At 34.6% G+C, this 24,149-nt stretch overlaps 2 protein-coding genes and 1 long non-coding RNA gene across 4 annotated transcripts; 1 reads left to right on the forward strand and 2 right to left on the reverse strand.

Moving 5' to 3' along the window:
• Window positions 1–208: 208 nt before the first annotated feature.
• Window positions 209–14,063, forward strand: GPI (glucose-6-phosphate isomerase). 2 transcript variants are annotated; one of them, XM_010315325.4, is made up of 23 exons: window positions 209–416; window positions 494–570; window positions 651–732; window positions 804–851; window positions 1,498–1,653; window positions 1,727–1,823; window positions 1,935–1,977; window positions 2,146–2,213; window positions 2,311–2,395; window positions 4,510–4,558; window positions 5,752–5,824; window positions 5,969–6,029; window positions 6,592–6,658; window positions 7,579–7,635; window positions 7,715–7,768; window positions 7,854–7,982; window positions 8,869–8,932; window positions 11,252–11,325; window positions 11,423–11,494; window positions 11,569–11,637; window positions 12,733–12,822; window positions 12,915–13,022; window positions 13,795–14,063. In XM_010315325.4, the coding sequence occupies exons 1-23, from the start codon at window positions 366–368 to the stop codon at window positions 13,843–13,845; spliced, it is 1,725 nt and encodes a 574-aa protein (XP_010313627.1). In that variant the 5' UTR covers window positions 209–365; the 3' UTR covers window positions 13,846–14,063. The 2 variants fall into 2 exon arrangements, with proteins under 2 accessions (XP_010313627.1, NP_001265881.1); NM_001278952.1 differs by having other exon boundaries at window positions 306–416; window positions 11,441–11,494; window positions 13,795–14,044.
• A 243-nt stretch (window positions 14,064–14,306) lies between these two features.
• LOC101244642 (50S ribosomal protein L13, chloroplastic) lies at window positions 14,307–16,897 on the reverse strand. The gene is made up of 4 exons (NM_001324045.1): window positions 16,589–16,897; window positions 16,277–16,462; window positions 15,132–15,302; window positions 14,307–14,609 (listed from the first exon to the last, which is right to left on the reverse strand). Exons 1-4 carry the CDS (start codon window positions 16,802–16,804, stop codon window positions 14,493–14,495), a joined length of 690 nt encoding a protein of 229 aa, NP_001310974.1. The 5' UTR covers window positions 16,805–16,897; the 3' UTR covers window positions 14,307–14,492.
• A 5,960-nt stretch (window positions 16,898–22,857) lies between these two features.
• Window positions 22,858–24,149, reverse strand: LOC109119145 (uncharacterized). Its single transcript, XR_002026362.3, has 2 exons — window positions 24,001–24,149; window positions 22,858–23,238 (listed from the first exon to the last, which is right to left on the reverse strand). It is a non-coding gene; the product is annotated as an uncharacterized lncRNA (long non-coding RNA).

A 24,149-nucleotide genomic window follows, 5' to 3' on the forward strand; every position in this document is an offset into this window, starting at 1 on the left:
TAAAAATGAAAATTAAAAAAATATAGCACTTTAAGATTTCGAAGGAACACTTTGCCTTAAGATAAAATGTTTTTGCAATCAATGTATGTATCGAAAATACAAATCTTACCGAATGATCATATGTAAATTTAATAAATACAATCCCGTGCAAAGCACGAATAATTTACCTAGTGATCATATAAATAGAAATGAAATTAGTACATAATTATTTATTATTATTAATTTTTTTTAACTAAATACTCACAATTTTGAGGCCAATACTTTTTCCTTTTTGGGCCTTAAATCCCTACATTTATCTGTTTCAACTCAGCTCCCATTCATACTCTTCTCCTAATCGTCTCCAAAGAGTAAAATTTTATTCAGAAATGGCTTCATCTGCTTTAATTAGCGATACTCAGTCATGGAAGGATTTGCGAGTAAGCAATTTTCACAATTTTATGAATATGAATTACTCCTAGTTTGTTATTAATGTGAAATTTCTCTTCAATCGCAGGCTCATGTTGAAGAAATTAACAAAACTCATTTGCGTGATTTGTTGAATCACACTGATCGATGTCAATCAATGATGGTGTATGATACTTATTTGCTTTAATTCAATGTTTTTTTTTTGAAATATTTTTGATTTTAAACCTAATCAAATCAATGTATAGGGAGTTTGATGGGATTCTGATCGATTACTCGAGACAAAGAGCCACCCTTGATACATTGAAAAAGCTCTTCAATTTAGCTGAGGTTTGTTTGTTTTTTCTTTATATGAGTCACTTTCAGCTTAATTAGAAAGTTAACCTCGCATTTTGATGCAGGCAGCACATGTTAAGGAGAAGATTATTCGGATGTTCAATGGAGAGCATGTAAGCCTAGTGCAATCTTATTTATATTGAAGAATAGTTTGTGATAGTTTCAGTAGGATAAGATAACCTTCTTCTTCAATAAACTGGATTAAGCTCGAATTTTTGAATGTAGTATGCTTATTTTTTCTTATATGCCAAATGGAATCGTCGACATCTTGAATGTTGATTGAGGAACTAGAATAATTTGTCAATATATTAGATATAATTGAGGAACTAGGATATCTTCTAATTCACAAAGGCTTTTTTTTTTTTTGATAAAGAACTCACAAAGGCGTTTTTTTTGTCAGTATGTTTGGTCCTACAAAAAACCAAAACCTTTCATCAGAAAACTCATTAAGCACTTTGTATTAGTATTGTAAATTTGCATTTCCTCTATGTTACTAAACTGTATAAAGGATTTACTTGTTGTCTCCTGTCTACAAACAGTATAACAGGAATTTGTTAATTCAATTATTGACCATCAATATCGGTGTGCTCTAATGACTAGGGGACACTGACAAAGGATCCTTAGTTAATCTGATTTTAGCAACTCGAATCTCACATAGCTATGGAGAAATTACTAGTTCTTACAGCATTTAGATTCTTTTTAGTTATCCTGTCAGCTAGTGAGTGGTTTTCCATCATTATTATTTAATCTTTCTTGTAGATAAACAGCACAGAAAACAGACCCGTTCTTCATGTTGCACTGCGTGCTCCAAGGGATGCAGTCATAAATAGTGACGGGAAGAATGTTGTTCCTGAGGTTTGGCATGTACTTGATAAGATCCGAGACTTCTCTGAGAGGGTTCGCAGTGGTTCCTGGGTAATATCGATCATCAAAGAGATTAATTTAAGCAATACTGCTAAGTTTCTAATCAAGAGGCAATTCTTGATAGGTTGGAGCCACAGGAAAAGCATTGAAAGATGTTGTAGCTGTTGGTATAGGTGGCAGTTTCTTGGGCCCTTTGTTCGTACACACAGCACTTCAAACAGGTATGTCTATGACCCTCTCATCCAAACAAAAGCTATTCATTTGTTTTGCTTTCTTTGTTGTCTAGTTTTTAACTTGCCAAATGTTAAACTTTTAAACCTGGCATATTACAGAAGCGGAGGCTAGTGAGTGTGCAAGAGGGCGCCAGTTGCGATTGTAAGTGTGAAGGAATTATTTAAACCAATTTTTGTTGCCGCCCTGCATCTATTGCCATACATGTTGTGTCCCTCTTTAAATAGTCCAATATTTCTAGTTTAGAGCAAAGAAAACGCTCTCTTTCTGAATTGTGAGAATAGTTATATTTAAATTTCTTTGTGGTTGCAGTCTCGCGAATGTTGATCCAATTGATGTAGCCCGAAATATAACAGGCTTGAATCCTGAAACAACTCTAGGTAAATTAATATTTATTGGTGTTCTTTTCCTATAAATAGAGAACTGTAAATATATATCAGACTAATCCTTGATAATATCTTCTTGTTTTGCCTGAAGTTGTGGTGGTCTCAAAGACTTTTACTACAGCCGAGACAATGCTAAATGCCCGTACAATGAGGGAATGGATCTCCTCTGCATTAGGGTAAGTGTGACAATGTTTTTTTCCTACAACTAGAGAAACTTGTTAATATTTAATGTTATACTTCAGAACTATTAATTTTTATTCTGTGCCTTATTATGGGAAGTATTGACAGTACAATTGACGGGACCGTAGTCTGTATCTGTCTGAAACTGACTATCTAGCCTGAGGTGGTTACCTTGGATCAATTGTGCATGAAGTTAGATTAGCCTGCTTGACTTTCCTGGTTTCTAACAAAACCCACAGTAGGTTAAAGAGAATGTTGGTGTTGCCGCTTCCATCCGAAAAGATATTAAGATAAATTCAATTTTGGCATGTTGCTTTCTACCACATTGTTTCAAACGAAGTTTTACCATAACATTTGTAAGGTGATATGAAGCTACACAAAGAGAAACCCAGGTTCATCAGTTATGGTGTCACACATTAATTTAACTTTTTTCTAGAAGGCACATTAATTTAACCTTTTACTGACATATATCTTTAGTCCATTCTTTGTTGAGTTTTCCGTTGCTGGACGAATCTTAATTTGGTAAAGAAATCCTGATAATTCTGAATGATGACTGCGTTGCGACAAGCAGAAGAACTACAATATCTGGATCAGAAGGAGACAAAAGACAGTGAAGAAAGTGATGACCTTGAAGATAATTATGAGGATGCCATGATGGTCATTGAGGGTGGATGATGCAAAATTATCGGAAAAAGGGGGGTGGGGGTGGGGGGAGAGGGACATGCATATGATGATAATAATTGAGCCAGATGCTGATCGATGTGGAGGAAATAGAACCTCTAAACTCACTGGAGATTCAGGAGGGGAACGACAGAGACGTGGATACCACTCTCGAAGTGCAACAAAATATAATTAAGCTGAGCAATCAATTTGGTATTTGCTTTAAGGGGTGTGTCACCTCTTTTAAAAATATTGATAACAGTAGGCAGGCAAGCAGACGAGGCAGAAAAGGCACAACAATCCACAATTAAGAAGAAAGGCATGAATGAATTAAAAGGGCTGGTGTTTGATATGAATTCAAAAGCAATGGTGGTAGAAGCAAGGGGAAGGGAGATACTAACATGAATCAATGACATTAAAAGTGATTTCATGGAATGTTAGGGGATTAAAAATGAGCAATAAGCAAATGGATGGAGTGATTAGCAGTCTCATCCACAAATGGAAGGCTGATTTTGTGTTTTCAGGAGACAAATTGAGAAGGAAATATTGAAGATAAGGTTGAGTAATTATGGGGAAGAGGAGTATTAGATATGCCTAGTTTGAGGCAAGTGGCGATGGTGGGGGTGGGGTGGGGGGTTGCAGATTCTCATCCAAAACTCAGGAATTCCACTAGTACATGACTGGGTGTGTGCTCCCAATTGCAACAGGATGAGACAAGAGGTGTGGGAGCTGTTAGGGTCTGTTTATTGACCTTTGGGTATTGACAGGAGATTTTAATGTGGTTAGATACCCATTAGAGAAGAAAAGAGGACCTGCAACTGAAGCACCACTTCTAAGGCTGAATTTGTTGAATTCATTGATGATATGAAACTAGAGGAACCAACTCGGGAAGGGATAGTTGACATGCTTGAATGTGGAAACTAATACAAGCAAGATATACTTATGCTCATGTGTTCCCAAAATAATGCATTCTTTGGTTGCTTTCTTCCTTGCAATATCTTTAAACCTGAAAGATATTCATGCATAAAATTATACAAACAGCTAATTCAGCTGACAAGAAACTACTTTTGATATTTTGTTGACCAGTCCAATTCCTAGAAATTAGAATAAACCCGTGGAAAGGAAGCTTTGGAAAAAAACATGAACCAACCAAGCTTCCATCACCTGCTACGTGACTTATTACTGCTATTGTTATCACCAGCTAAAAAAGGCCTAGCAAATGAAATATGGTAGTTCAATTTTACATCAATCAGTATATATTGAAAGGATCACTTAGTATTGTTTGGTATACTGGTCGCTTGTGCACCTATTGAAGTACATCGACTAGTGCTTATTTATTTATGATGTTGGATCGGTGCTTATTTCTTTATGATGTTTAGTGTTGGTTTTGTTGTCACAAATATTTGTTTGACTCGAACCTCCCTTTTCTGGGTGATTCTTACTTTTTTAGACCTCAGGCAGTTGCAAAGCATATGGTTGCAGTTAGTACCAATCTTAAGGTGGGTTATCTCCTTTGCTCATCTTTTTTTGCGTCATTTGAACCACTTCTTGCAGTAAAATCATACTTATTCAATTTTTTTTTGCCTTTGTGGGATATAGTATCTTTGAGTTTAGCTTGATTTTGTTAGTGTATCTTTGTTCGAAACAAGGATCACAAGATTTCTGACTTGCAACTTGCAAAGTCTTTGACATGATATAGAGTTTTAGATGATAACTTGACATATATATTATATTAGTTGTAGACAAGGAAAATTCTATGTGATGATCGAAAAGTTAGTTTGATACAAAAAATATCACATCACATCCCATCTGAATAACTTTATCAAAAAAAAAAAAAATTAAAAAATATCACATCACATCCCATCAACTTCAAAATTTTGATATTCTAATGATTTTGAATTCTTGAAAGTTCTGAAAGTTTTATAGAAGTGGAATTCTATTAAACAATTATTAACTTTCCAAGAGTGGTATAAATTGGAGGGGGTATCAGAGTAAATCAAATTTTTACTCTAGATAAATCATGATGAAGTACTGGAAACAGCTCGGTTGTAGCTAAATCGGTCAATTTTTATCCCGAAATGTAAATGGATCCTGTTTCATCGCCAGATCAACATTAATGACTGTTAGAATTACAAGTCCTAAAAGGTTTTCCCCTAATCAGTGCATTTTGTAGAATGTCTTTTCTTTTTTCATCGGTTGCATTTTGTAGAAAGGAATAAGGATGCTGCATCTTCTTCTAGTTTGTCTTACAATTTCCCTTGTCTAGTGAGTAATTTGTTAATCTATTGTTCCTCCTACAAATTTAAACAATATGCTACTTCTTGAACGTTTGGGCTTTGTATTCAGGGAGACAGTGTAATTTTATTTAGGTGGTGCTTTGGCTAGTATGATCATGCATATTCAAGTGTTACTATTATATCTTGATTGTGTATACAACACAGCCCTTCTACTGTTTTTATTTTTAATTATCCATGTCATCTGTTATAAGCAGAAAGACTGGGCAACTTTATTCTGCTGAATTCATCTGTTGTATGGATTGAGGGGTACCTTTTTTGTTGTTCATACATTTTTTGTTGTTCATAATAAAGGATATCAGAGATTTCTGGTTTTACTAGATCTTGAATTTCATCACTGAAGATACATTATATATTAGCCCACGATTTTTTTTACTGAACGTATCAATTTGTAACAGCTCGTAGAACAATTTGGCATTGATCCAAATAATGCATTCGCTTTCTGGGACTGGGTAGGAGGTCGATTTAGTGGTAAGTCTTTTTAAGAGTATCATGGCAGATGCACACAGATTTTGCTATCAAATTTTGTTTTTCTAAAAAATATATATTAAATGATTACTTAACTAAAAATAAGGGAATTTATCAAATATATTTATTGTAATCCTTGTTTTGCAGTCTGCAGTGCAGTTGGAGTATTGCCTCTTTCTCTGCAATATGGTTTTTCCATTGTTGAGAAGTAAGTAATTTGCAGCTACCTTTGCACATTGATCCTTCATTTTATTTTACTATCTGATGCACCCTTGATGTTGACCACATACATCTAAACGTTATAGGTTTTTTAATTGTATACTCTGCCCATGATCTATCGACAGGTCAAGTATAAACCATATCTGCTGATTAGTTGTATCCATAAGATTGGTCTTTTTTATTTCATAATCATTACCTCGTGTATATGGTGAAAAGAAAGACTGGAAACAAATTGCCACCTTTTGCCCCTGGCCCTTAGTGATGGCAGGCTGCACTTCTTCTATTGCATAGTTTGGTGTCTCCATCTCTTAGCTTAAATATTAGGATGTTGCTTGCCAACTTTATTGGTTTGGCGGATTAACTTTCTATATCAAGAGAACAATATATATATGAAGGGTTTTGTTCTTCCAAAGAATTGGTTGTCATAGGGTAGCAGCTTCCTTAATTGTCATGTTGCATGTTAGAGGCGTTTCATTTTGCTACCCTTTTTTCTTTTACTTCTGCTTGTACTGCTTTAATAATTTTTTCTGACATGTTCTCTACGTGTTAAGATTTCTGAAGGGAGCTTCAAGTGTTGATCAGCATTTCCTCTCAGCACCATTTGAGAAAAATATACCTGTATGTCCCTGCTCATAGAAACTTATGTTTATGTTCTCTCTTATACTTAATTGTTCTGTTCTCTTATGCGTAGTGCTGTGATATTTCTGTAATGTTCAGTTCGTTACCCTGTGATGTAATTAGATCGGTGAGCGGCGCGTTCTGCCTTAGAGAGTTCAGAAGTCCAAACTGAGGGGCTAAGTGAAAACACACACTTCACAAACAATAAATATTTTGTCAGATTGTTTGATGCAAATGTACGTGTGTGCTTATATTGATGTATAGCCTGTCTACTTGTGTTTTCTCCATATCTTAAGACTGGTAGCTTCATTCTACTCTTAGCCAATGAGGTGCTTTGTTGATTAAGTTTGCATCTGTACCCAGATATTGAGCCAAGCCTGTACCCTTGATTCGTTGTCGGATTTAATTTTCCCAGAGCAATCAAACGGTTTGTAGTTTTAATTGCATGATCAGCTGTTATAACGATTGGGACAGTTCAGACTTCAGTGACTTCTAGCCTGGTCCCGTCTGGCATGTTTGCATTCTGATTGTTCTTACCAAGCTAGTGAATCTGAAGTTTTCCCTTCTGTGGTTAAGCCTCTTTCTCTGTTACATTTTTGTTTCATAAGGATCAAAGGTTTCCTAACTGCAGGCTCTGTTACACATTTTATACATACACTTTGTTGCCTCTTTATTTCTCTGCAATGAATCCTCTTTCGCTTTATTTTTCTATATTTCCCTCATTCTCTCCATACTTCGAACTCTTGAAGATTCTTTTGCAATTACTTGCACCTTTGGTTATTGGATTATTACACCTCAATCCCAAGCATTATCTGCTAAGAACAACTTTATATTCTGCTTTTCTAGTCAGATGTTTGATTTGCTTATATCACATCACTAAACTCTATTGCTTGATTCTTAATATCACATTCTTGTTTCAGGTGCTTTTAGGCTTGCTGAGTGTGTGGAATGTTTCATTCCTTGGATATCCAGCAAGAGTGAGTATATTATCATTCTGCTTCCATCTGGGGTATCTGGTTGACTCATCATTACCATACTAAACATTTGATATTTCAGGCAATATTACCCTATTCTCAAGCACTGGAGAAGTTGGCACCTCATATTCAACAGGCATGTTATTCTAACTTGCTTGCTTGCTTGTATGTTATTCCAGATGCCATACTTACATCCTTTACAAAAAATTGATTGAATTCAGGTCAGTATGGAGAGTAATGGGAAAGGGGTGTCAATTGATGGTGTCCCTCTTCCTTATCAGACTGGTGAAATTGACTTTGGTGAACCAGGGACGAATGGCCAACACAGCTTTTACCAATTAATTCACCAGGTAGCATAAATTTCCAGTTCCAACACTTCATGTTTTTTCCTGAAATTATGCCCATTCTGTACTTGATTTAGGCAGGTAACATGTGTCAACTTCTTCTTGTTCAAGATTGTATTAACACTTCCAGTTTGTTGACTACATTTTTGTCTTATATACTGTTCAACTTAATAAAAATGTAATTGTAGAAGCTTTATGTCGTTATTTTGCTGTTGTAGGTGTTGGGATTATGTCATTGAAATATTTTGTGCGAAAAGCGGCTCTTAGACAAGAGCATTGCTCTTTTGTTTGCATTAAGAATCTTCGAAAGCATATAAATGATATAATCTGAAGAAGACCTACAAGGTTATTAGAAAATTCCATTTGAATTCCTGTCCCACACACTATAGTTTCGACATGCTATGTAATATATTACGTGAATTAGTTTAGGAGATTGTAACTCTTGTTGTTATTAGGTGGTGCTTTGGTTCTTCATTTAATTATCTTTTGGGATGTGTCGGTGGAAGGATGTCAATTTGGGAGGTTCTAGGGATGGTTAGTGAGGACGATCCAAAACTCAACCACCTCCCCCTCAAACAACCACCCCAAAAGGAAAACTGAAAGAAGAAAGGGGTTCCAGGGTGTTATTTGAGTGGAATTAGTTATTTGTTTTCTATTTGCTGATGTTACCTCATTTTATCATTCTTCTTAACCTTATATATTTCAGCTTTATACTCTTTTAAGATAAGGTACAGATCAAATGTTGCTTGGAATGCCATGCTTTTTCCTTGAATTATTTTTTGTTCTGATTGTTGTTAGTTAAGCAAGTGCTCATGTATCTACACTTGGTATGTTTAGTTCTTTTTACAAAATCTCACTTGAATATTGAACACCATCTTCCTGGAATTTTCAGGGCCGTGTTATTCCTTGTGATTTTATTGGTGTTGTTAAGAGTCAGCAGCCTATTTACCTAAAAGGTACCAATTCCTTTTACTTTTTATCTTTTTTTTTTCGTCTGGTCTGATGAGCGATATATAAAGTAATCCTTGTTGTGAAAGATAGTATAGAAAAGTTTATCATTTCCACTAGGATTGGTACAAAAAACTATTCTTGTAGCTGAGGTGGTTATAAACCACGAGCTTTGCAATGGAAATCAAACAAGTTAAAGACTCATGACATATTCATGAAACGGGCAGTGAATGATAATTTACAATGGGACGAACTAGGGCAATCAACGAGATAGGTTATTCTCTAAGGATATACTCTTATTCAAGGTTCGCTTCTAGGTATTATTGAATCTTGCGAATTCGATAATTTTTTTTGGGAAGTAAAGATTTTGTTACCAGTTACCACCAAGTGTGATAATTAAAAAGCAAAAAAACTGGCAGGCAATGGGACAACCCCATGTCTGCATGCTCCAAAACTTCCTCTTCTATCCTATACAACCAGTACTATGTAAATACTAGCTAGAACAAGCTTAGGATAGTAATTTTCAAGCTCTCTAAAATCCTCTTTAGCCTACTATATATTGTACCTCTGTTATGTATCTCTTGGACCGCTCTTCTCAACAGAATATTAATTTCAGTTTTCTGATTTTGAAAGATCAGAACAGTCCTCTCATGCCACAAAGCATAGATACAGCATGCCAAGGAAAGCCTGTAGAGATCTGCAGCTGTACTACCACTGTTTGCATACATACTAGCCCATTGAAGCTCCTCTGTCCATCCCATAGCTCTTCCTCTGATCCCTTGCCACATTAATAGTTTTCCCATATAGTTCCTGGATACGAGAAATTAGATCATCCATTGCTAACAGAGATTCTTCTTTAGAATTAACTCAATTTACATTAGATAAAATAATGAAACCATAGCATACTTCTGCAAGGTGATGAGATTTGTTCAATGAGAACTTCATGCGGATGTTTTCTAACTTCAGTTCAGATTAATAATTTATAAGTACTTCCTATTACTTAGAAGGATTACTAAATATGAACTTAACCATGCAATGTGAAGATGTCACACCCCAAACCTGGGGAGGCGCGATCGGCATCAGGTGCTTCACTTGACTGGGAGAACCGACTGAAACCACACAATCAAGACTCAAAACCACAGGAAATCTGAGCTGACAATCCGCCATACACAACACTGGCTACAACCGTCGAACATCTTCATACATCACTCCCTTGGTACAATCACTCATTTGCAACATCATTCTACTGATATCTCATCCATGGGTGACATTAAGCAATAAGATTAGACTCGTGAGTCTTCGATGGCCTAATTTAAACACTATGAAAGTGCGTTTGTTACAAAAGATATTCATCAAAACACTTCTCTTTTGATTAACATGCAATAACGTTACTCCACAATTTCTTTAGAAATCCACGACAAGTTCTAAGCATTCAACAAAATTTAAAACTGGAAGTGATAATCATTATACCATATCCATCTATGTCTTATGAGAAAATTACTTCGTAGAAGAGAAGTACATTGCAAATAAGAATAAAAACCTAGAAAACACTACAACCAACTTCTCAATCCAAACTATTATATTTAATTGATCATCGATGGCAACTCTTCGAATCCTCATGTCTCCAAGCGAGGAGCCTTTCTCTACATCTTAGGTCAAAAGTCCTCCCAAGTTGTGCTTTCCATGTTTTTTTTTTTTTTGATAAAGTGTGTTTCCCATGTATTTATACCGTGTAGAAATGACCTTAATGAACCAAAGCAGGACCGCATATGCCCAAAATTAGCATAGCACGCTGTGCTAAGAGTAAAATCCTGAGACTGATTTCAACAACAGATGGCCCAAATTGATCTTGCACAAGAGGGATTTCCCAAGACCATAATTTCTGCAGTTCTGATCCAAAATTGCCCTGGCACCTTGGGCCATAAGGCGTTCAAGGGTAACTTTGGGTCTTTTATTTTTTCTTGTCAATTTTTCTCATGCACACTTGGTTCTCGACCCATGAGCTTGACTTTGGTTAATTTCCTAGAACTTCTATTCAGACTTCGAAGCTTCAGTTCATCTGTTTTTGCTCCAAATTAGTTTCACTGGGGAACAAGTCCTACACAAGACAACACACGTATTAATTATGTAATGCTCAGATTTTAGCTGAAACACAATTAAAGTATTCAATTTTAAGGCAAAAGGCAGCTAACACGCGACTTTTCTAGCCTAATATCATGGTCTCCCATTCCCATTTTACGGATTAAGACAAAATAAAATGTTGACACCTAGGTTACAGTCTGCTGCTTATTCCATTTTTTATCTAATTTTGGGCTACTCATTTTCAGATGAAGTGGTGAATAACCATGATGAGCTCATGTCGAACTTCTTTGCGCAGCCAGATGCCCTTGCTTATGGGAAGGTGAGACACTTTTTCTATTTTTTACAATATACCCACCGGCCACCACATACCTGTTTAGTTAAAATTAGGAAATATATCTCATTCAATTGATTATCAGTATCAACTTTCTTCACAGACACCAGAGCAGTTGCAAAAGGAGAATATTCCTGAGCATCTTGTTTCTCATAAGGTAATTCCTTCCTTATCTGATGATATTCTGCTATACTTAGAGGTCAATTCTCAAACTCCTACAATATCTTGCAGACATTTTCTGGAAATCGACCTTCTCTAAGTATACTACTTCCATCATTGTCTGCTTACAATATTGGACAGGTATGAGATATTAGATTTTAAAGTATTCTACAAGTGTTTCTGAGTTTTGAGTGACACAGTATGTCCTACGTGTGTACCATTGTATAAGTGACCTTGTGAAACTCACTGCTACCTTTCTATTAACTGCATCAATGATTTTCAATGAATTCTGTTTGTCACTGATGCAAGCTTAGTGCAATGGGGTGCCCATTTATTTATTTTTGAGTGGTAGAGCTTAGGGGTAAAGTGTGAGAAGGAATAACTTACTGCTTTTGAAAGAGACAATGAAGTGATTCCTTTGAGGTCGATTGATATTACATTTTGCCAAATAAATTTCTTCAATAAAATTACCAGATAAAATTAATTAACTGAAAAGCTAATAAATTGCTACTAACAATGACCAGTTGAATCTTGTACTCAGTGATTTTAATCTCTTTAAAAGTTCCATGTGAAGCTAGTCTATGTACATTTCTCCAATCTCTTCTTTTGCTTCTTTACCGTCAATAAATGACTTGATAGTATATGTCCCGTAGCTGGTATAAAGTCCGATGTTAGGACACATGCCTTTCTAATTTGCTCCTATAGAAATATATATAAATAAAGATGCAGAGGGAGAGATAGCTTATTGCAAGTAAAATTCAGAGCCACATTTCTGTTAGAAAACTAACTCATAGATCCCTGATGTTGGGATTATGCATCTCCTTTATCCTGAGATCTCTGCCGTAGTTCTTTGCAGTTGGAGAAGATGCTAAAAGTGTGGAATAATTATACTAGTACTACCAAATTAGTCTGTGAAAGAAGAGCTATATTTTAGACCACCTTTAATTATAATTTGACAGTTGATGAACTTGACACAGTGTTTGCAAGTAGTAGTATTGCCTGTAGGATGGTGAGAGATGGTCGTTATATTTTCTCAGACATTTCTTTGTCATGCTTGATTAAAGGAGATTCCTGTTTGATTTTGGTGTTTTCTCAAGATAATATCTTTCATCTTGACCTTTGTCTTCATTTTTGTGGCATGCTGCAAGTAGTGACAATTATCCTCGTGTAAAGACACATTCCTCTTCTTGTGATCCCTAATCTCATCTTAACGCTATCATCTTTCCTTTCTTTCAGTTACTGGCCATCTACGAGCACAGAGTTGCAGTCCAAGGCTTCGTATGGGGTATCAATTCTTTTGATCAGTGGGGTGTGGAGCTAGGAAAGGTACTTCTAAGAAAATGCCTTAAATTGAGTAATTGAACATTCTATAATACTAATATAATACTGAGTACCTTGTTTATTTATGTCCTCTGCAGTCTCTAGCGACTCAAGTTAGAAAGCAACTTCATGCATCTCGTAAGAAAGGAGAATCAGTTGAAGGCTTCAATTTCAGCACCAAAATGTTGATAACAAGATATCTCGAGGTATGACACGATTTCGTTACACCAAAAGTGGAAAAAACCTGGGTAACAAGGTTGCTTATGGTTGCCCAGCAAATTACCCAGATTGTTGCATGGAAGTTCTTCTCTCACTTTTGGAAATGCTACTTTAGAAAATGAGAGACAATTCCAAGCTTATCTGGAAAGGAAAAGAAAAGAAAAGTTGACTCCTTTTTTGAAGTAAAACAGGCAACATTCAGACATGTTTATGTGTTTCAGTTAGTAGGCAACACTAAACAATTTTCATAGCTGCATTGATCTCCCGCTAAAACTTCCTCTGGCCTCTTTTGGTTAACTATTTTATGCTTAAGTTCTATTTTTAAGATTTCTTTTTCTGGACATTAATTCCAAGAAGATTATTTTCCCTGGCTTCTGGTGCCATGGGGCAAGTGCAAGAGTTCCATGTACTAGCAAGAATACGGTGGTACAAACATATCGGATAGTGATTCATATCACTTGCAGGAGGGGTCGCTTGGTTTGGACCAAGGACGTCCCTGGGATTATAATTCCACATTGCATATGTGATAGATTTATATCGTATCAGCCAAGAACACTGACCAAACATGGATAAATGTAATTCTAAATTTTATACTAGGACCAAAAGACCCATTAGTGCCTGAGCCTTGACAACCCACCAGAGGATTCATTGCTTTTTTATGATAAGTAGTTTATTTCACAATTTTGATCTGCTATTGAGTCCTTAACACTTGGAGACTATATTCATTGGAGGTTTACTGGAGTTTTTTTTTTTTGGCAGGCAAGTGCTGATGTTCCTTCTGATCCTTCAACTCTTCTGCCAAATATATGAGGTATGTTAAGAATCGGGTTTGATGACCACAGATTAACGGAGGCCTCAACTTCACTACCAAGCAAAATGAACAAATTTTAATCAATCAGTTTTGAAGTTTACATAAAAGTTTTGGTGTTGTATGGTCACTCATCTGGGCAAACATATCGCTGCAGTTGTATCAATAAAATTCAAAGCATTTATTTCTGGTTTCATTTATAAAAATAATGGTTTTTTAACTTGCAAGTCTGTGTCAGTTAGTGAAAGTGAACTAAGTTTAAGCTGATTGTGAAAAAAAAATAAAAATTCAATTGAAAACAGATGTTTTTTGAATCTTCAACATTTCATTGTTGAACTTTTTCTTTTCCAGAAAAAACACAATTCAAATGCTAGCTCTCACCATACAGTGTCCGCATGGAACTTAGAATGCCAAATTGAATAACTTATAAAACCTCAAACACAAGGAAACGGAACGAAGGGAGTGCAGAAATATTCATTAGAACTGAAACCTAAAGGACATCAATGGCTTAGAAAAGGTGTAGGCAAATAAATTTGTAATGGAAAACCTCTACAGAAGAAAAGCAGGAACCCCAGGCACAATATGAAGTTAAACAGACAACTTATAGGAATATAAACAGCGAAAAATGAGATGTGGAATCACTTGGAGTTCACCGCTGCTTCTGTATCCTCTTGTCTCTAATGGGCAATTCAACAGGTTTCTGTGCCTCGTGAGGATGTTCAGGACCTTTATACACCTTAAGATGTGTAAATAGTTGTCTACCAAGCTGCATAAACAGACACTTTAGAATGTGGAGTGGAGTATATAAAATGTAAAAAAATGCAGAAATCTATCTTTTTTCTACTGATTGTAATCACTAATTCAAGACAAAACAAGTGCAATCACCACCAATTCTGAGATCCAATAAAATGACCTTGTCAATTTCATTATAGTGTAAGCCATACAGAAATGATGCAGGATTAAGGGTAAGGCATGTGTTAACCCATACAACCCTCCATTCGAAGAAGTAATACTCTTTTATGCACAAGTGTATCTAGGATCTAAAATCATTTGGTTTATATGTGTGTATAGAGATAAATACTACTACACACACACACACAAGTATATTGTAATTTAAGTTCCATGGATGCTATTGCTAACGGGAGATGAGAGATATTATTAATGGAGTCCCTAATAACTGATAAGTGATACTTGGTCCCCAACATTATATGTAAATTGCCAAACATCTTCTTTAGGTTAATCAACATAAAGAAAACTCAGCACAATACAAATAGTAAAGCATACTGACCCTCCCTTTGGGAAGCATGCCACGGACAGCATGCTCAATGATTCTTTCTGGAATTCTCTGTTGCAGTTGATCAAAAGTCTCTACTGTCATCCCACCTGGTCTGCCGGAGTGCCTCCTATAAAGTTTTTGGCTCCTCTTCTTCCCAGATACAACAACCTTCTCAGCATTAACCTTTTTTTGGTGTTCAAGTAAAAACAGAAAATGATTTACTGTTAAAGAGAGCTGGAAAGTGTCAAAGTTATATAATGCTCATCTTACGCGTCCAGATGTAGGGTCAAACAATCTAATTTTCTTATGTACCCAACTAATATGGCATTGACACATGCCTAATGTGTAAACCTTAGTTAAGTGATACAACGAGGAGTGATCAGACAGTAAGCAGCAGCAGGTCCCTATGCACACAAAGGATTTCATCTAAGTTGAACAAACACAAGTCTTTCAAATGTCAGCCTAGCTAAGTGATAATAGGAAGTAAAGTTCACTTGTATGTTTCTTATGCAACATAAAAGATTTCATCGAAGATGAATAAAGAACCATGCCTCAGGGAACTCGATGTCATGAGATGCGAAATAAAAACTGACCGTACTAGCAACAGGTATTCGTTCAAAATGACCACTCATAAAAAATAATCAAAACTTAGTGGATAACGGATCGCGTCTCTACAGTTGTCAGCTTAAATACCAATACCAGGCCTGCGTCTGCAGCAAGGTTCAGATCCATTTTTATCTTTCAATGATCTTCTATCTAAGACTACATAACATGGTCCAACATTCTTTAAGTATTGAGGATATTAAAGCTATAATTGAAAAAGTAAAGAGTAGGATGTTAAGATATGACACCTGGATCGCCTAACTCAACCCCCAAAAATTAATTCATGAGGGGTGTTTGTCCAAGTCCATATAAGGAGATCAAATTCCCATCCCTCTATCGGTGTGGGATATCGACATCGATATCTTAACACACCCACACACCCAGATCTCAACTGAAACGTGAACACTTCTAAATGGGTCTGACTCGTATACCATGTTAAAATATGATTACTTGAACTAACTCAATCCCAAAAACTAGCTCATTAAGGGAGGTTAGGAGACCAAATTCCCATCTGTTTGCTGACATGGTTAATTAACTTAGAGAAAAACACTTACCACTATGACAAATGCACCCATATCAACACTTGGAGTGTATGTAGCCAAATTCTTCCCTCTCATATGTATGGCTATAGTTGATGCCATTCTTCCAAGAATTTTATCACTGGCATCAATAATATACCATGGTTTATCAGTGTTCACATGGTCAGCAGCCTTGGGATACCATGTCTCATTCCAAATGTCCTTACACACAAACAAAGAAAAATCTAGTTATTTCCATATAAATCAATCAAAATATTTTTTCCCCAAAATTCGATATAACCTAAAGTTGCCATTTTTAATCAGTAAAACAAATAAAAAGAAGTTTACAGGGCCATCGATTTCAGATTCTTCAAACATCCATCGCTGGTCAAGAGGAATATATGCAGCTTTGTCTTGGCACCGAATTTGAGCGGTCCGATTGTTCCCGGAAAAGGTTAATGACGACGGCGCTGCCATGGAAAAACCCAGAAATGGGGTTTTGTTAGACAACGATTTCGGTGAAGGGCAAGTGAACATTAACGAACAATAGTAGTGAACTGCCATTCTTTGTTACTCTCTCTTTAGCTCCAAGTAGATAAGGGAACAATACATATAGAATTATAGAAATGCATAATAAGCAAAATTCTAATATCTATTTAAAAGTATATTTAAATGCAGATACTACAGCAATATTGCTCCCTCCGTCCACTAATAATTATCATATTTTTCTATTTTTAAAGTCAAACTATAAAATTACAGTATATAGTATTTTTTTCTATAATTTTTGAATATTTAAAATATTGAATTAACGTATCTAATTTAACTTTGGAAATTAATCAAATTGAATTTCGAAAAGCGCAACATGACAAATAAAAATGGACATAGGGAGTAATAAAAATAGAGTTGTAATTATCTATTTTTAATTTACCTGCTTTGGGGGTCGTTTTGACTTGAAAATGCACATGTTTGCCCCTCGGAACCAACTGGCTTCATCACTAAGATCTTAATAGACGTCCATAAAAAATTTCAGTCGAAATCTCCAATCACCAAAAATTCATGGATGATAGCTCACGGAGATTAGTAAAATCTGTTTTTTTACTTTAGGGCTCGAATGAACTTGAAAATGTGCTTGTTTGCCCCTCGGGATCAAGTGACTCCATTACTCAGGTCTTAACGAACGTTCATAAAAAAATTCAGCCAAAAATAAGTCAGAATCGTGAACCACCAAAAATTCATGGATTAACACACGAAAATCGATAGAATCTTGTTTCACCTGCTTTGGGGCTCGATTGAACTTAAAAATGTGTTTGTTTGCTCCTCGGGACCAACTAGCTCCATACTAAGGTCTTAACGGACGTTCATGAAAAATTTCGGCAAAAATTCACGGATTATAGCACATGAAAAACAAGCTGGAATCCCAAATTACCAAAAATATATGAACTATAGTACACAAAATTGATTTTTAAAAATGGTTTTACCCACTTTGGGGCTCATTTGAACTTGAAAATGCGTCTGTTTGCCCCTTGGGACCAAATGACTCTGTTACTAAGGTCTTAACGGACGTACATGAAAAATTTTGACAAAAAACAAGCCAGAATCCCAAATCACCAAAAATTCATGGATTATAGCACATGAAAATCGAGAAAAATTGTACATGTTTTAAGGTTCGTTTGAACTTGAAAATACATTTATTTTTCTCTCAAGACCAACTAACTCCATTACTAAGGTTTTAAAGGACGTCCATGAAAAATTTAGGCAAAAAACAAACATGAATTTCGAATCACCAAAAGTTCGTGGGCATTGACACAAAAATCAGCAAAAATTGGTTTTACCTGCTTTTGGGCTTGTTTGAACTTGAAAATATGCATGTCTGCCTCTCAGGACCAACTAGCTCCATTACTAAAGTCTTAATGGATATCCATGAAAAGTTTTGGCAAAAAACAAGTCAGAACTATGAATCACCAAAAATTCATAACCTATAGCACACAAAAAATTGAGAAAATATTATTTTACCTACTTTGAGATTCGTTTGAACTTGAAATTGTTGTATGTTTGCGCCTTGGGACAAATTAACTCCATTACTGAAGTCTTAACAGACGTTTATGTAAAATTTCGGCCAAAGACAAGCCAGAATCCCAAATTATTAAAAATTCATGGATTACAGTACAGAAAAATCGATAAGGTCTTGTTTTAACTTCTTTGGGGATCGTTTGAACTTGAAAAAATGCATATTTACTAAGGTCTTAACAGACGTCCATGAAAATTTTCAGCCAAAAACATGTCGAAATTTTGAATCACTAAAGATTCATGGAATATAGCACACAAAAATCAGTAAAATTTGGTTTTACCTGTTTTGAGACTCGTTTAGACTTAAAATGTGCTTATTTCTCCCTCGAGATTAACTAGCTCAATTATTTATATTTTAACGGACGACCATAAAAGATTTCAGCCAAAAACAAGTCTCGAATCTCAAATCACCAAAAATCAATGGACTATACCACACAAAAATTGGTAAAATCTTATTTTACCTGCTTTTGTGCTCGTTTGAACTTGAAAATGTGTTTGTTTTCCCCTCGAGACCAACTAGCTCCATTACTAAGGTCTTAATGGATGAAAAAAACAAGTCTGAATCACGAATCACCATAAAAATGTGGACTGCACACGAAAATTTGTAAAATTTAGTTTTACGTGCTTTAGGGCTCGTTTGAACTTGAAAATGCACTTGTTTGTCCCTCGGGACCAACTGGTTCCATTGCTAAAGTTTTAACAGACGTCCATGAAATAATTTAGCAAAAAACAAGCCTAGAATCTTTATGAAATAATTTAGCAAAAAACAAGCCTAGAATCCCGAATAACCAAAAATCATGGACTACAGTTAACGAAAAATTGGTAAAATCTTATTTTACTTGTTTTGGAGCTCGTTTGAACTTAAAAAATGCGTCTATTTTACCCTCTGGACCAACTAGATCCATTACTAAGGTCTTAACGGATGTCCATGAAATATTTTAGGCAAAATAAAACAGAATCTCGAATCACAAAAATCCATGGTTTGTAGCACACGAAAATCAGTAAAATCTTATTTTTCTACTTTGGGCTCGAATGAACTTGAAATGTATTTGTTTGCCCCTCGGGACTGAGTGGCTTCATCATAAAGTCTTAATGAACGTGCATGAAAAAATTTCAGGTAAAATCAAGCCGAAATACTGGACCACCAAAAATGCATGGACTAGCACATTAAAATTCGGTAAAATATTGTTTCACCTGCTTTGGGACTTGTTTGAACTTGAAAATGCGCATGTTTACCCCTTGTGACCAACTAGCTCCATTACTAAGGTCTTAACGGGCCTCCATGGAAAATTCTGGCAAAAAACTAGCTGGAATCACAAATCACCAAAAATTTGGACTATAACACACTGTAAATCTAGTTTTACCTGCTTTAGGTCTCGTTTCAATTTGAAAATATGCATGTTTGCCCCTCAGGATCAACAGACTCCATTACTAAGGTCTTAACAGGCGTACATGAAAAAATTCGGCCAAAAACAAGTTGAAATCCCGAATTACCAAAAATCTATTAAACACAGAAAAATTGATAAAATCTTATTTTACCTACTTTTAAGGCTCGTGTGAATTTAAAAATGTGTTTGTTTGCCCCTCAGACTAATTGAATATAATACTAAGGTCTTAACAGATATCCATGGAAAATATCGACCAAAAACAACCTTGAATCTCGAATTACTAAAAAAATCGTATATTATTGGACAGGAAAATTGATAAAAATGTGTTTTACTCGCTTTAGGGATCATTTGAACTTGATACGCCCGTTTACCTCATAAGACAAACTAGTACCATTATGACGGTCTTAACAAACATCCATGAAAAAATTTGGTAAAAAACAAGTTGGAATTTAAAATCACCAAATTTGTGGACTAATGTATAGGAAAATAAGTTTAATCTAGTTTTACCTACTTTGGGGCTCGTTTGAACTAAAAAATACGCTCATTTGTCCATCGGAATCAACTGGCTCCATTACTAAAGTATTGACATACGTCCATAAAAAATTTTGGCAAGAAACAAGACGCAATTAGGAATCACCTAAAATCCATGGACTATAGCACATAAATCAGTAAAATTATTTTACTTGCTTTCTGCTTCATTTGTACTTGAAAATGTGTTTATTTGTCCCTCGAGACCAATTGACTCTTACTACAATCTTAACGGATTTTCATGTAAAATTTCAGCCAAAAATTGGTCAGAATCCGAAATCACCAAAAGTCTTGCTTCTACAAGTGGAAAAACAACAACTCACACCAAAAAGGGCCATGAGTGTTGATCATCCAAAGAAAACATGAGCCAGACTCGTATTGTGAAACCTCATTACCATCGACCTATTCATTCGAGAGAAGTTGAGGAGAGAAATGTTGAACACCCTATTAAAACCCTATTAATATAGTAGCACATATAACAATAGGTCCTTTTTTTTTATGAGACCATTTTTGTTTGGTCTCTGTTAAGGAAAATTTAGCTAACTAGTCAAAAAAATCAACTTATTTGGTGATAAACTCCATACGTTAATATACTAGTAAACATGTCAAAAATGTCATTATTTTAAAAATAAAAAAATATTCCGATACAATTCATGTTTTCTCTCTCATAGATTACATGTGTCCCTATATTTCAATAATTGGCTAAATATTAAAGTCCTCTAATTATGTTTTTTTTCAATTTCTCTCTAAGATTAATCCAAATCAAATATCTCCTAATTTTGAGATTCAATATATCTTTATTTTCGATTATTTTCCTTTAATTTCGTTTCAAGATTGGATTTTGAAGATTAATATTGATTTCGGTATGCATGTTTATTATATTCTTTATTATTTGCTTACTGATTTTACTATTGTTTAAAATCTATTTTGATTTGTTGTTATTCTTAAAACCTCTTTAGGGATTGATAATTCAAATTCTCTGTTCAATTGATGATTTCAAGAGAGTTACTAGAGGTATCGGACAAAATAATCAAACTTCTACTGATTTTCCATCATTTAATCTATTTTTCACTCAAAAAATAAAGGATAATGTAGGTTACGCTTCTAAATCTATGGACGATAGACGGCAGAAAAAATTGCAGGACTCTGTCGGTGTGCAAAATCCCTCACAAATTCATAACGATGAAGATGAAGAAGACCAATTGTTGAAGAAGAGGTATTTTATTTTTTTTGCATGTTATGTGTCTTGCATGTTACAATGCGTTTTTACTATTATAGAATATACTTGGAAGTATATATGAAATTTTGATTTTATTATATTTAGCATGTATTTTTGTATTTCATAGATTTAATGTATTTTGTATTCTGATTTTTTTTGTGTTAGTTATGTCAATGTACCACATATTATGCGTTTGATTGTGCTATTAACTATTATATAATAGATTTAGAAGTGTATATGGAATTTTGATTCTGTTATAGTTAGTATATATTTTTGTATTTCATAGATTTAATGTATTTTGTATTCTTTTTTTTTGTTAGCTATGTCAATGTACCACATATTAGGAACCATATGTGTTTTTATTTTCCACATTGATACATATTAAGTAAATTAAGTGCACATTTACAATTTTAATTTGGTGTCTTTTTGTTCGATGGGGTGTGTCGTTGTAACTATGTTGAGGTTGTATTCATTAGTCATGTGTGTTTGTTGTGTTATTATAATTGTGGTTGTATTCCAGTATATTGAAAATACAATTAAAAATTTTACATTTCATTTGACTTATAACAAGTAGAGTTGCTCCTTTAGTGTTTTCATTTTTTTTATTTTAGTATTATTTAATTATTTTGAATTTAATATGTCAGGGGACAACTTATGCTTGCAAACAACTATCAAAAAATGTACCCCACATTCACTGCATAGTAAATCATGACATTAAAACACAGTTGATTGTCAAGCTTACACCGAAGCAGTATAAATAGTTTTGTGAGACAACATGTTTTGGTCAGTATATGAAAATCAGAAAATGTGTTGCTCAAGGTCAAATTCACAGGTGTTGTATGTCACTAGAAGTAGAAGCTAGTACCCTAGTAGTAAGCAGACTCTTGTCATCAAAGTTAATGGAACTATATTAAAGTTTACAATTAGGACGTTTGCGCTCATTACTAGATTAAATTGTGTTGGTATTGTAGATGATTTCAAGTTTAACACAGAAGAACCTAATGGGTTTATTGTTTAGTACTTTGGTAGTAATGAGTTAATACGTAGATTTGATTTGATTGATAGATTTAATGATAAAGTTTGAGTTGATAATGAAGATGATGCGATTAAGTTTGCAATATTCTATTTCATCCATATGTATGTGTATTCTGGCGAGAAGAGATCATTGTGAATTCCTAGAATTCACTTTGATTTGGTTGAAAGTAATCGATATATGCATTATCAGTGGGGTAGAAAAGCATTCGAGTGGTTGCTACATAGTATCAACAAGGTTTTGTCTTCTAATGGGCAATATTATAGAATATGTGGTATGCTTGTTGTCCTTCAAATATAGATATATGAGTGCATAGATAAGGTTCAGACGAATTTTGCACGGAAAATCAGTGATCGTATCCCTCGAATTCTAAACTGGCAAATAGTAGAAGAAAAATCTTGATTCAAAATATTGATGAAAGACACATTCTATGATGGTAATAGAGAGGTATTGTGGATAATTAACGAAAGTATACCGTTGTAATTGTTTTCATTTCATGTATATCCTTTATTTCATTAATTATTGTGTTTAATCTCGTGTTCAAATTAAACCAAAGAATATTGTCCCTTCTCTGATGGAAATTGTTGTTCTAGTTGCCACCCAAAGGTGTTGAAAATTCATACGAAGGTGTTCAATTAGAGCCAAATGATGATATTGATGAACAAAGCACTTTCTGGACAGAATTCAGACGATGATTTTGTCAACGAACCTCCAGCATCATTGAAGCTTACAGGTAAAAGAAAAAAGGGGCAATCAGTATCACCTGCCAAAAGGTTAAGAATGAAGCACTCAAATGTCGCAGATCAAATTGAATGGATTGAACAACTTGATCCAATAGTGAAACAAGCTGTGAAAAAAGCGGCGTTTCCAAAAGTTTTGCGGAAGAAACATAAATTGTGTACTAAGAATACAACTACTCGCACTTATGTGCCAACTATGGATTCTGAAATACCATCTGGAAGTGTGTCTCATGAACAACTTATGTCAACAATGCATATTCTTAGTTATAATTGCCTCATTTGCTTAATCAACATAACAATTATCTTCAGTCCAATGTCCAGAATGCATAATTATAAAACTAATGCTCCCCATATATGCTTTGTAGTAAAAAAAATAATAATACACAAAGTCAATACTAAATACAAAAATTAAGATGTTACCATTAATTTGTATCCAGAATACAAAACAATATAGTTACACTAGTAATTCGAATATATGATTCGAACATGATTCCTTTTATAAAATTGTGATGCATCACATATGTATTCTGTTGGATATACAATATTTTATACAAAAATTACAAAACAAATTCAAATCAGAATTGTTTTTATTTTTACAATAAATCAGTATATTTGTATTCGCAAACCAAACAAAGTCAACAAACCCAGAAAAATAATGATAATTGCATCGTTCAAAATACATAAAATTCAAAACGCAAATACATATGATTAATAATTATACAAAGAAAATCGCATCAGATTATAATCAATTACTAACATATAAGGATTAATTAACTAACAAATACCTGACTGTATGTATTTTTTGACTTTTCTATCGTGTTTCTTTTCAAAAAAGTTTTTCTCCAGTTGCTTTTTCAAAACATAAATCTCGCCAGAAATTTTTTGTAATTGATCACCATCATGAATAATGGATAGAGTTATTCCTCAATTTTTG

Source organism: Solanum lycopersicum, chromosome 12 (genome assembly GCF_036512215.1).
Source record: "Solanum lycopersicum chromosome 12, SLM_r2.1".
Classification (NCBI taxonomy): Eukaryota; Viridiplantae; Streptophyta; class Magnoliopsida; order Solanales; family Solanaceae; genus Solanum; species Solanum lycopersicum.